Here is a 14,380-nt window from a genome sequence, read left to right on the forward strand (position 1 = left end):
AAGCCTAAGGTGGTCTGGAGAATCTGTTTTGTCTTTAAATGAGTACTCCTCTTCTTGATGCAAAATTAAGAAATGCTGAATACTGTGGGAGAAGTTTGATTCAAAAAATCTGAAGAGAGTTGTTGAATTTGTTTCATTCCACTTCTGACTCTTCCAGTTCCTTGCCTCTCTCACTCTGAAGGGTGCAGGGGGATATGGGGGGTTGCAGTAAGTTCATAAAACTTCCTCACACTTTTCCCCTGTTCCAGTTTGGGGTCTCTTTGTGGGATGGAATCCTTCAGGATAAACCTGCTCCTGCCTGTGCCCTCCATGGGATGTGGTTCCTTCAGGACACACCCATCTGCTGTGGTCTTGGAGGTACAGGAGGAAAAATAATTTGGTATATAAACATCTAAGCACCCGTTGAATGTGGCAGTGGTGCACCTGGGAATTCTTGTGAGTAGAGGAACACCAGCAAGATTATGGAGAAGTATTTAATATGTAGCTATATATATTTATTCTTTAAATAAACGCTATGCATTATGTGGATATTGCAGTAATAATTTTCATGCTGTGTAATTTTATCTGTTCCAGGGAGTATGACTTCTGCAACGTCACCTATCATTTTGAAATGGGACCCAAAAAGTTTGGAAATCAGGACTCTCACAGTAGAGAGACTATTGGAGCCACTTGTTACCCAGGCAAGTGCCTTTGGTTTGTTTTGTTTCTTCCTTCAGCCCGATGCTGTATTTACTCTCTTTACATAATTATCTTAATTGTATTTGATAATAAATATATGAGCAGTTTTTGTTCGTGATCTCTGTTGGAAAGCTGTGTTCAAACATGTTTAGAGACTCTTGTTCTAAATAATTTATAGTCTCAAAATCTGAGTAGGAATACAGTAGCAACAACTATTTACTTATGTCTGTCTTATAAAGCGATTTAGAAACTTAACAAACAGTCAGTCTAAAATAGGGATCTGACTAAGACATGCTTCTGGTTTGTTATTTCACCATGGAAGCCAATGAAATGGAAAAATGAAAACAAAATGAAAACAAACCAAAAACCAACCATCCAAATTACAGAAACTATAGAAGCCTGTTTTTATGGAGTGTGTGTAGAGGCCTGGTGCCTTTCTGTTTCTGAGTTGCTGTTAATAGGGTAAACCTGCTTCTTTAATTCCCACAAAATGATGTCTCTGTATGGTTCCTCTGCTCTTTCAGTGAGTCACTTTCCACTTTCCAAATCTGTTTTTTTTTCTTTGTTTTTGAAAAAAAAATTGTTATTTCTCTACAAATTATTCTGGACATGCAAGTCTCTAACTGTGTACATGACTTTACAGACTCAAGGCAGAGAGTTTGTTCTTTCATTCCACATGGTGATAACATGGTAACTAACTTCCATTATAAAAACTGATAATTTTGTTCTTGATATGAAAGACAGACTAAAATCCTGAATTCACTGTGAAACCAACTGAAAATGAGGTTGCCAGTTCCGTTATTCTGGTACTGATCAGCATCAGCAAGTGAAGCTGCTGTGCACCAACCCCTGTTGTGAAACCCAAGTTATTGTGTCCTCTGGGAGGAATTTCCTCTTCTCCTTTTGCTTTATTTTCCACTGCTTTACCCAGAGAAGAGAAAGCATCAGCCCAGGAGTACCACTGTAGCTTCACAGTTTCACCAGGTGCTGGGTTAACTTTGGGCTCAGCTACACCTCTGTTTGATAGCACACTTGAGCGAATGCAAATGAAGAAATTACAAGCGGAGCTACAGGACTTGGATTTCTTCAATGATAAAAACTCATGTTCCCAAGATTGTATTTTGCTGAGCAACAGCGTGTTTCTATTTTAACAGCATGTCAAGGAGACTAGGGAAAATAAAATGCTTTCAAGAGAGGGTAGAGAAATGTTAGGCTATTGTTTTATTCAATTTAAATGAATATTTCCATTCTGATTTCTTCTTTTCATAGGCTTCTAGATAATATGAATAAATAAATAAAATAAACCCCTCCTTTTCGAACATGTGATTTGATTTCTTGTATTAGGGAAATAAGTAGATTTGCTTATTTCCCTCTACTTTGATTCCAGGGGAGTGTGTTCGACTAAAACCTGTTTTATGTGAGCCACACAAACGTAATCACGAAAGCTCCAAGTGATGAAAAATGTGTTACCTTCAGATTGCCTTTATCTGTTGCATTTCTAGCTGAGGCTGTTCAGCTGCTCTTTCTGTTTTTTCTCAGATAAGTTAACGATCATCCCAGTTTTAAAGACTTTTTGTTTTTTTTCCTCTGCCTGAAATAGCATTTGCAGTCTGCTCAGGTCAGGAATAATCTCTGGTTTACCTCTGCCTGTGCCGTGGCAGCCTCCACAAGATGCCACGTGCAAAAAGATTGGGATCTCCTTAAAAAGTTTCAAAGCAATTTTCTTCCTGAGAGGGAGAGAACATCTAATTTGAAACTTTATCTTGGCAAATAAATAAATAGATAAGTGTATAGGTATTTAATCTCATTCAGTTTGAGCCCTGAAGTCCACTTGTGGATTCAAATGAACTGCTTCAAATGAGGTGCTTAACAAGGAGATCTTAGAGATGGCAAGTTCTTCCATAAGTCATTGAAACAGGTCACTGGATAGAAGAGAGAGATTTGATGGCCACAGAATGCAGCAGAACTTTCACAAAAGCTCCTGAGCAGCCTTTGAAGGCAGTCCTACTTGCATGGAGTAATTCAGGTTGGAAAAGCCCTCCAAGATCATCAAGTCTCCAGCCCAGAGCACTGAGTGCCATGTCCAGTCCGTCCTTGGACACCTCCAGGGATGGGGACTCCAAACCTCCCTGGGCAGTTGCAATGCCTGACCACCCTTTCAGTGAAGAAATTCCTCCTGATGTCCAACCTGACCCTCCCCTGGCACAGCTCCAGGCCATGTCCTCTCATTCTCTTCTGGGGGAAGAGGCCAATCCCCACCTTGGCACAACCTCCTTTCAGGGAGTTGTAGGGGAATTTTGACCAGCAGTTTGGAGCAGATTAAATCCTGAGTCCCCCACAGCCAAAATTTGCCTGATCCTGTGATTTCCAGCACCAGCAGGACAAATTCATGTTTCATTTTGGTATTTGCATTTGAATAATCAGAGTACCCTCTTGTTCTCCATGCCGTGTGTGATTTTGGACAATACTGGAAAAACTGGAAATTGTTGTACACAAATTCTAGGGCTCCCAAAGTGCTAATTTAGTCCTTTTTATCTGTGAACTTGGACTCTGAACTCAGTGTATGTGTAGGCATATGACTGACAGGTTTCCAGATGATGGTACATTCACTGGTCTCTGTCACCATTATATTTTCTGAAAAATCCTCTTTGCCCAGGACTTTCACCTGGGAAGCTGAGAGGAATGAAAACAATAATTATTTGACTGCTGCTCCCGTGTTTGCTGCTTTGGAATGTGTCTTGGACATTGTTTACCAACAGGTGAATGTTTGATTTGGTCCATGTGAATTGTTTTTTCTTAATGACCAATCACCATCAGCTGTGTCGGACTCTCTGAGTCAGTCATGGGTTTTTATTCTTAATTCTTGTTAAGCCTTCTTATGTATCCTTTCTCTTTCTTGTAGTATAGTTTAGTATAGCATTCTTTAATATAATATCATAAAATAATAAATTAGCCTTCTGAGAACTTGGAGTCAGATTCGCATCTCTCACCGTGTCCTGGGGACCCTCACAAACACCACTGGTCTCTCCTGATACTTTGGAGAGTAATGCAGAAATGTGATGTGGGTTTGACAAAGAACACCTCAGTGAGTCAGGGTAAGAGAATGGTGCATTAAAAGTGAATTTTAGACAAGCTCATTAGTGTTCCAGATGAGAAAATATGGATAACCTAGGAACTCATTTAGAAGAAATTAGAAGACAGGAAGGTTGTCTGAGCTGGAGGCAAAAGAAAAAAAATATCCAAAAATCCATTAACTGATCATGAGAATGCATTAGAAATGACAGAACTGCATTTATTCTAGGAAGCCCTGAACTAGCAAACTAATTAAAACTTTGTGTGGCTGTCAGAGATGTGAGAGGATTGGAGCTGGCTGGGGTACCCTGTTCCCAGTGTTTGTTGTCTTGGTGGAAGAGGAGCAGGTAGGGCCTGTCATGTCTGTCATGTCATTTATTAACTTGCCATTACTGAGGTTTTCTAAGAAATACGTGCTGGAAAAAAAATCATTAGAATTTCTGTTCTCCAGTGGGTTGAAATTACTAATTGAAATGTGTTTATTTCCTCTGGCTTTAGTGTCACAATTAGCTAAAAGCATAAGGTAATTGTATTTATTGCTAGCTTTGTTTTCTGACCTTTTGTTTTACTATGAGTCTTATAATTTTTAATTCCATTACATGTTTATAAGGAAATATATCAGTAAAACATATTCTAAAGGGTTGCTGCCTATTACTCTCACCTTCCTGCATAGTTACCACGTGGGTTGCAATTTTATTTGTTAGACTGTGGGTGGTTTTCCTAAGAGAAAAGAATTACATTTTTAGGAACGTTTTAACTGCAATAACGTGATATTTTATGTATAGCTGAAAAATAACACTGTTGGAGGTTATCCATAAGGAGTCAGGGGATTTTTTTGGTTGCTGTTGGTTTTGAGTGGTAATTAAATATGAATATGAATGCAATGTATATATATGTTAAGAAGAGAAAATAAATAATTTCTAACTATAAACCACCAACATCCATGCAATTTTTTGTTGAAAAACAAAAAAAACATGTATGTACAAACAGATGAAAAGATGAAGTGAGCTGTGTCAAGTTTTTGAAGATGAGAAGATGAGATTTTCTTTGTTGCTAAGATTTAAATTTTCTAAAGTCAATCTGTGTTTCTTTTCATTAGTTTTCCCTAGGAATTCTAAGTATTCAGCTTATGTGGCTGTTTACAACTCTACCTTTATTACCAGAACCATGCAGGAGTTGTGCCTTTTAGGATCTTTACATTTTTGAGCTGTTACTTTTTATTCCAGAGTTTTAACAACAGCACAAATAATGGTGAGTGTTCCTGTTGCAGATTGTTTGTGACTGATTCTGTTTTCATTCAGTGTGACACACTTTTGTCCTTCTAGATTTGCTGTGGAGAGACAGTTCTGATTGCAGTGCATGTTTTTTGGTTTTTCCCAGTGAATTTAAGATGCCAGTTACAGCATCTTAAAGGAAGCAACAATCTATCATAAGGCAGACTAAAATAATTGATTAATGATTTTACATTTTTTAAAATAGTAGCATCACTCAGTGAAATTAATTGGCTATATCTGTGAAGTAAATAAGTCACTGGATAAAATTACAAGTAGTTTTATTATGTGTTGTTTATGTAGAAGATCATAATAATCATGGCTGATGTTATTATTCATGAACTTAGGACTAATCCAATCCCTTGTACTCTGTGTTTGGAAAATGGACAAATTTCTATATTGCCATAAATATATAAACATAACTGTATTCCCAACAATTCCAGTTAATTGGATTTTACTTACATTTGGTGAACCTTGCTTTTATTGCATTTGAACCCTAAATCTGGTGTGCTCTTTTCCATGAGAAAGACATTATTTATTAATCTTGTCAGCTGCATTTGAACCACAGCTTTACTTTTGTAGGGTTGGTGAATGTCTTTGCATATTTCAAACAAGTTTGGGAGAACGTGGGTAATGGAGCACTTCATGCCTGATACCTGTTGCACTTGTTTTAGTAATTGCACTGAATTCTCCAGCAATTTCTTTATTTGATCGCTGGATTCAGCTGAATTTGCGTTCAAGACAGACCTAAGGGAAAATGAATTATGAAAGTTTATTTTTTGATCATTCAAGCTCAATTCAATAGTATAATGAGGTTAATATTAGGTCAGTATTTTTTTTTTTTTACCTGAACAGGACTATTCTCCCAGTAGTGAAACTAATTCTTGTTTAGGCTCTTTCTGTCAGAGCAGTCCCAAATCTGTGGTGTTTCTGGAAGTATGGGAGCTTGGACTGTGCATGGATTGGGTGATGGCTGATCCATGTTGGGGAGACAAAGTGAAATCATATCACAAAAGGAATATGGAATTTTTCTCTCTGAAACTGAGTTTCAAACATTTTAATGTTGAATAGGAAGAGAATCCTCCTTTCTTTCTCCAGCACTATAGAAGCATACAATTGTTTAAGTTGAAAAAACCCTCTAAGATCATCAAGTCCAGCTGTTCTCCAGCACTGCCAAGGCCACCACTGACCATGTCCCCAAGTGCCACATCCACACCGTTTGTAAATCATGCCAGGGATGGGGACTCCATCACTGCCCTGGGCAGCTTGTTCTGGTGCTTGAGCACCCTTCCAGTGAAGAAATTTTCCTTGATATCCAATCTAAACCTCCCATGGCGCAACTTGTGCTGTTTGCTCTTGTCCTATGGACTATAAATTGTTTAAAGTAATTCCTGAACTGAACACTGTCAGCTGCCTTTTTACTTCAGGATGTTTTTTTCAACCATAAGAGAGGTATCTGCTGCACTCTGGCCATCTCTGCTTCTTGTTTCAGTAAAATTTGTGCCTCTGTGCCAGCTCTAGTTGGGATTCTCTCAGCGTGGAGACTTTTTGTGCTGTCTAGGACAAAAAATGTTTAGCTAAATTTTGTCTTTTCTATTTTTACTCTCCCGTGCTTGAAAGCTGCAGGGTATTTTTGGTATGCAGTGTCCTGTAAGATCTGGACCTTGTCAGTCTGTGCCTCCCATTTTACTCACTGTTCAGAGGTGCTTTTGTTTGTACTTTGGATTTTATGCATGTTGGCATTTGCAGTGGGGAGAATGAGGACTCAGAGGGATTTAGGTCTCATCCATTACTCCCAAGTTCTGCTTTTATGGGATGATGGTTCTTAACTCAGAGCAAGGCAATATGATGGCTGCTTTTTCTCCTCTCCTGCTGCACAAGCCACTGTGGAAAGATGGTGAGAAAATTTGTCACTGGTGTATCGTAGCTGGAAATGCAGATTGTGCTGGCAGCATCTTGGGTGTGCAATAAGCTGTGACTGAAAAAGCTCATGGCTAAAATGAACCTGCTCTAATTTGTAATTCTCTGTATGAAATGCTGGATTTTCCATGCATTGGATAACCCCTCAATTTTCTTCATCATTAGGCAATTATTAGCAGCTTGGGGTTACCGGAAAGTGGTTTTGTCTTTATTGTGATACGGACAAAATAATTTTATTTGCAGAATGGTTTTGTTGGAAGGGACCTGAAAGATCACCTTGTTCCAACCCCCTGCCATGGGCAGGGACACCTTCCACTATCCCAGGTTGCTCTGAGCCTGGCTGACTCTTTCCTGTAGGTGTAGGGGAGAATTAGTGCGAGCAGCTTCATTGCTGGAGCCCAGGGAGGTCCCTGATCCTGTCTCCATCCTGCATCCTGAAATAGCATCTTTGGAACATGTCTAGACAGCTTTCTAACCCAGTTCTATTCCTGCAGATGGTTTTCTGGCAGCTTTCATGGAAGGCTTTTCAGAAAATGTTCTTGCCTGGGATTTCCAAACTCTAATCAAGAAGATCAATCTAATTATTGAAGTGTTCTTCTTCTGCTTGTGTCCTTGAAGATGTGTAGAGAGGTCTAGTGAGACAGGGATGAGTCTTTTCCATGTCCCCAAATCCACAACTCAGCAGGTTCTTAACAATCCTGTTGATTTAATTTGGGTCGTCCCTGTAGAAGGGGAACATCTAAAGGTTTTGAGGGAAAATTGGCTTTGGTTGCATTTTTAGATGATTTTTCCCAGTTTGCTGAAAAGCAGTTCTATGTTTTGGGGTTTTTTTCAAAACATCTTGTGAACTGCCTGTCACTTCCAGAATTTCTCAGGGCTAACAAATATATTAGCAAATTACATTTTCTTTTATGTTAACAATGCTGATTAAAGCAGGATAGGCATATCACCTTATGTTGTGAAAGATGGTTGCATAATTATAATTGAAAGGCAGTAGCATTGATACAAAATCAGAACTGGATTTTCATTTTGACTAATAAGGAAATCCTTGTTGATAACATAAACTTTCATTTACTCAAAGTGTTTGACAATTTTTTTTTTCCCAATGGTTAAATTAAAGACTTCAGAGTTACTGCAGCAGATACAAGTGCTAATATAATAATTTATATAACTGGAATGGTTCTAAGTCTAGGATATTTTTGTCATACAAATGTAGTGCTTTAACAGGGGGGCAACTTTAAAAAATGTTTTTAATATCACTAAATGTGAATCAAATGTATTAAAATAAAGAATTTTAGTCACATACCGTATGAGCAGGGTCTTGGTATGGTTTGTTAAGCAGCAGCTTCAAAATGGATTTTCAAATATCCAACTGAATGTGAGCTCATCATAAGATGATAAAATGATCCTTAAGTGCATCAGCTGCTGGGTGTAAAGTAAATTTTATTTAAGCGTTATTATTGTTGTAACATAGTATTTGTTAATGAGATTATTATTGGAAGGATTTCCCCTTCTCAAAAGAGCTGTTGACAAACTGGAATGAGATCAGAGAAGAATTATGTGAATTATTGTGGTTTTGTCTTTTAATGGAAGCCTAAAGACTTTGGATACATTTCATCTATGCAAGGCTTATCAATTAAAAAGAAATTGTCTTAAATTTGCTGCCAGTATAGATTTTGAGACTATTTCTGGTAGCACTTACTGTGTAAATAACATTTTATGATTCTAATCTAAACTAAACTAGAATATGGGATTCACACCCTGAAAATAGGACATCCAAACACTAAACAGCCTCATCAGGGATTTTGAAGTAGGATTTGCAGGACAAGTAGTAACTTAGTAAGTTAAGAGGTATTATGATCTTAACCAGTGTATATTTGTGCATCAGCAAGAGGTTGTCTTGTAGTGAAGGTTTTTTATTAATCCTACAAAATCCTCTCCCTTGAAAACAAAATGATAAGTGAATATAAACTGTAAATAAAGGGTAAATTGCATACAAGCTGGAAAGATGGGAAAATCAGTGCTACCTGAATCTTTGATGAAGAATTGGAATTAGTTTTGAAGTGTGGCACTCATGAGGCATTTTAAATCCTGGGGTCAGTTTGGGTCCCTCATGACAAGAGAGACATTGGGGGGCTGGAGCATGGCCAGGGAAGGGAACAGAGCTGGGGAAGGGGCTGGAGCACCAGGAGGGGCTGAGGGAGCTGGGAAGGGGCTCAGCCTGGAGAAAAGGGGGATCAGGGGGGACCTTGTGGCTCTGCACAGCTCCTGACAGGAGGGGACAGCCGGGGGGATTGGGCTCTGCTCCCAGGGAACAGGGACAGGAGGAGAGGGAATGGCCAATCTAAACCAGGGGAGGTTTAGAATGAATATTTGGGAAAATTTCATCATGGAAAAAGTTGTGAAGGGAGTGGAGTCACCGTCTCTGGCAGTGGTCAGAAAACCTGTGGATGTGGCACTTGAGGGTGTGGTTTAGTTGTCCTCAGTTAATGGTTGGACTTGTTGATCTTAAAGATCTTTTCCAACCTTAATAACTCTGTGAGATGCTTTAGGTCCACCAGGAGTCATAAAACTGGGAAAATAATTACTGGAAGAACAAAACCCTGCAGTAAGGTGTCTTCTCTCTTTCTGAATCATGGAGGGAGCAATCCCTCCCTCCCTTATTTTCTGTCATCGATCAGATTTGCCAGGGAAAAGAGAAACTAGAGCAGCACCCCTGTGATTAAATATGTATGTTTCTAATGACTTTGGGAGCAATTTGGATATTGAAGTTTGCAATCCATCTTAGCTTCATTCTTCAGAGTGATCTGAAAATCTTACTCACTTTCTTCTTTTTCATTAACTTCATTAGCTGTGTGTGTCATCAGTCTGCAAAAGTTAGAACAGCTAGAAAATAATCCTAATTACAAAAATAATACCCTAATTACAAGATTTTGCTTTGAGGTGTTAATTAACCTAATTCTAATGATCCATGTTCTGAGAAGCAGTGGCAGTTTCTGTTCCATTGCCCTTCAATATGTATTTCTGAACACTGATTTATTTGCACTTCAGACAACTCAGGGCATGGGTACATGGATATTTTGGATTTGATTTCTGTTTGTTTCCTTTGTTAATTTCTTTGGAATATTGATTCTATTTGGTGTGCAACTTTTAATGGATACAAGTAGACTTTTTGGTAATTTTGACTGTTTTATGAATTAATTTTTTTTTTTGGTAACTAGAGAGATCTGAGCTTTTGGTGTATTTTAAAGATGACCTTGATTTTCAGCTAGAGAAATTTAGATGAAATTTTGCCTTTAGAAAATGGCGTACTTTTGCCTTAAGCACATGGTGTAAATTATCATATTTATTTTCTTGTTTGGTCTATTAATTTTCAGTACCTTTTCTCACAAGCTTATCATGATTGGTGTTCTTGAATATTATGTGTCTGACCAGCAAATGCTCAGATTGGGAAGAAATATCCTCTTCTACTTGTCTCTTTCACTGGGTTGATTAATATTTTCCCCTTTATATATTGGAGTTTCTCTCTTATTTAGTCTGTTTCTCTGTACTCCTGTAGTGCTTTGGTCCTCATTGATGAAACTTCAAACCTTTTACTAATTTATTATGAGGGTATTAAGGATATATAACTCTTGCTTAGCTTATTCAACACAGATTAATTCAATATTGTGCAGATGACCTTTTATGAATACACAAGGAATATTTCTCTGCTGAGTAGAAATTTTCCCTTTTGTAGATATCTGTTTTTTAAAATAAGTCTTTTTAATATCCTAAATTAAGTCAGTGCTAAAATTTTCATTCTCATTCAGTTTCTTGGGTCAGTGTGGAACAAAGGACTATCTGCAATTTAATAATAAATAAATTTCTTCTCTTCCTTCATGAATAAAATGGTGTTTAGCCAAAAAAATAGCATAGTCATAACAAAGTAACCTTGACATTTAATGTGTGTATTGTTCTTTATAAACCTGTTTGAAAGATGAAAATAGATGAAATTGAGTATACGTAAAATTTTAAACTAATTAATTTTCACTTAAGAATTTTTACTTCTGCTTAATTTTCATTTATGAAAGTTACAATGTGGAAAAGGATAAACCAAAACTATTGAGTTTTCATGGCCAGGTTTTGGTAGGGAGGGGACTACAGGGTGTAAGAGCATGAATGAGGGATGTGGGACCCCAGGCAGCTCTCCAAAATGCAGTTTATTCCATCCAAGGTGTCACAGCAGTCCAGGTTTGTGGGTGATAGAGCTGTGCCTACAGCTGTCAGCTCCAGCTGCAGGCAGGCCTGGACACCCTGAGTTTAGGTTACAATGCATTCTATACTTTTCTTTGCTCAGCATCTTCATACAGTAGAACCAATCTGTACCTTAACTTTTATCTCTAGCCTATCATAACTACTGTAATTACCATATTCATGTTACTGTTCTCCAATCACTAAAAGTCAGTACATTGCAGTTTAAGCTGGAAGTTGTTTTTCAGTTTTCTTGCAGTGGAAAATTCTGAGACCTTTTTTCTACTTGCAACATTTGCTGACTTGTTTGCCTGTGCTATCTTTCTGCTTGGTAAAAACATCTTCTTGTTTGGGGTGGGTTTATCCTTTGCTCTAATCATAAAAACCCCTTCTAACTAACAGACCCTTTGCCTCCTTGGTTATCCAGTAAGGCTGGCTCAGCAATTCTTTTCTTCTATATCAAAACTTGCTTCCATCTCTATTCCTTCTTCAGATTCTACATTCAGAAGTCTTTCTGCTTAGCACACATATCTGTGAGACTTTCTTATCAAACTTTCATCCTTCCCAACAACAGGGTTCAGTGAGAAGCTGCTGGAAGCTTCCCCACATCCGTGGAGCCAATTCCAGCCAGCTCCAGGCTGGACTCATCACTGGACAAGGCTGACACCTCTGCACTTTCTTGCTCTAATTCCTTATCTCCTTCTAAAAACAATTAATCTATAAGTTTTCAGAGAAGGTTTTTGGAGAAAGGAGATTTGCAACAGGAATTAATTTTTCTGATTCATTTCATCTTGCTCCCTAGCAATGAAAATGTATTGTATCTGCTTATGCTAATAATAAATACTTCCTTTGGAAGGTGTTCATGTAAAAACATAATGAACCCAGTGTGCTGAATGGCTTCTGCATGTGAAGTTGTTTCCAGGGAAGATGTATTAATGTATTCCACTTTTTCCCAGGGAATTACACGTTTCTACACCCTTAGTGTGGAGTGATTAAGCTTTTACTACTCTGCTTGAAATACTTTAATTGGTAGGTACATTTATACTTTCCTGACAAGGATGGAAAAATATTGAGGGAAATGCAGGCATGTGAGGCATAGCATCTATTTTAATATCTGTATCTATAGATATTAAAATAGATATAGATAGATATCTCTCTTCTTTCTCTTCTTTTTTTTTCTGTCTTCTTGGTACATATTCTTTAAATCTGCTTCATTCCTATGTTCCACCTCATAAGATCTTTATGAATACTTCCATAACCTGTAATATTTTTATTTTTTTCTTTCTTTTTAGGCCGAAGGACTCAGTGTTTTCATGTACGTGCAGTGTGATGCTGTTGACTGTTGGAGTGTGGTGGATTAACAAAGTTTGTGGCAGTGTTTTTACCCTTCATGGAAAAGTAAATGGTTTTTATTTGAGCAGTTCCTGTGTGACACAACTGAAATACTTGCTAGAGGAGCTGGAAACATGCAGGTGTATCCTTGCTGTAGTGCTGACTGTGATCAGTGAGTTAATTTTGTAATGGTCCATGCCCTGTAAAATAAGCGTTTCTTTGTGAGCCACTGATATGATGATTAAATCCACTGGCAAAGAGATGTCTGCATTTTGGAGTTTCTGAAGTCAGCAGCATTCCAGCTCATATGTTCAGGATGTATCAGGGTCACATCATTTAGTTCCAGGCAGAAATTACTGCCATGACTTTACACATGACCCTTCTCATCCACAGAATATTTTTAATGCTGTTACTGCAGCTCTCAAGAGCTCCTGAAAGTCAATTTAATTGTGTGTTGGAATCCAAAATGCAGAGAACACTCAGAACTTTGGGCCTGCAAGCCAAAGCTTAGAATTAAACAAGATTTGATCTGAGGCCTTGGAAAAGGCTTCCAAACTTAGGTGCTAGAAGCAAGAATGCAGGTTTATAGTTCAAAGCAGAGACAAGTTAAGCTAATTAAAAGAAAGTTTAGAGTTTAAGATATTAAAAAAATAATAAAATAGCTGCAAAAGTAAACAAAGAGATTAGAATGCAGTGCTGTAGGTTTGTGTGCCACAACATGATTAGCTAAAAATCTTACACTCTACCATAAGTCCATAAGACAAAACATTTAAAGTCAAAAACATAAATATCCTTGTTAGCAATGTTTTATTAGTCAATAAATCCTTAAAAAGTCATGTAACTAAAAGTCTTGTACCCTTCTAAACCATACTATAACAATGTGAGCTGAACTCACCCTTCCTACTTACGTAAAAATAAAGAAAATGAACTGAATTATCAAAAACAACTCAGAAGTTCCATCTCAAATTCCTTCCAAAATTCCCCACAATGGTTTTTGACCCTGGTGAAAAATTCAGCAGTTGTACTGGTCTTTAAGGGATTTGGTCTCTTTTAAAAATTAACTTTTTTCTGGCAGTAGACAAGCTGCAAGAGTGGAAATTATTGTTGTGATCATCATCCTAGAGGTTTTTCAGGTGTTTAAATTTTACTGAACAAAAGTTACTAAGCACTTTGGAACTGAAGTCTGAAATTTTGAGCTCAGAGTAGGAGATCACTGCATAATATTTTATACATCTTTAATGAGAGATTAGTAATGCATTTGTTCTGCACACTTCTCAGCCTTTTTCATTGAACTTGAAGTGTCCAAGAGTAAAATTGATGCAATCAAGATACAAAATTGTGTTCTTTTTTCAAGTGATTGGCCCTGCAGTTTTCTCAGTCGACATTAGAGTTTGTGAGAAATGCTGGCTGCGGGGTTTGTGCTTTGTTTTTTTGTGGGTTTTTTGTGTTTTTTGGGGGGATTTTGTGGTTGTTTTGGTTTGATTTCAGTACCTTTTATTTATTTTCTTTGTTTTGTGACTGTTTTGGTTTTACAACCCAGCACCAGCCCTGGATGAGCCAGCAAAGACGTTAAACATCCACAGATCTTTTATTTTCCATCCCTCGTGAAAATGAGGTGGAAAACCTGGAATGTCAGTTTGTGCTGAGCTGTGGGAGTTGTGTGTATAATCAAATAGTGGCTTTATGCATACTTTTGTCAGCAGAGAAATTAGAAGCCAATTTTGTCAAAAACTAAGAATAAATGAAGATGCTTTATGAGCTTTCCTTTTCATTAACAGCGATGCTGCTAAAGCTGATTTGCCCTGAAGTGGGATAAATCCTTCCAAAGTCTTCTGCAACCTTTGCTACAAGACTGCTGGGACAGGGAACCCAAAGGA

At 37.8% G+C, this 14,380-nt stretch overlaps 1 protein-coding gene across 1 annotated transcript in view; it reads left to right on the forward strand.

Moving 5' to 3' along the window:
- The first annotated feature begins 578 nt into the window (after positions 1–578).
- The window catches only part of CTNNA2 (catenin alpha 2), a 418,638-nt gene continuing 404,836 nt past the window's right edge, over positions 579–14,380 (forward strand). The window contains 1 exon segment of the mRNA XM_030948202.1: positions 579–680. Within this exon segment, the coding sequence (XP_030804062.1) occupies positions 579–680 (102 nt within the window).

This window comes from Camarhynchus parvulus, chromosome 4 (genome assembly GCF_901933205.1).
Source record: "Camarhynchus parvulus chromosome 4, STF_HiC, whole genome shotgun sequence".
NCBI classification, from domain to species: Eukaryota; Metazoa; Chordata; class Aves; order Passeriformes; family Thraupidae; genus Camarhynchus; species Camarhynchus parvulus.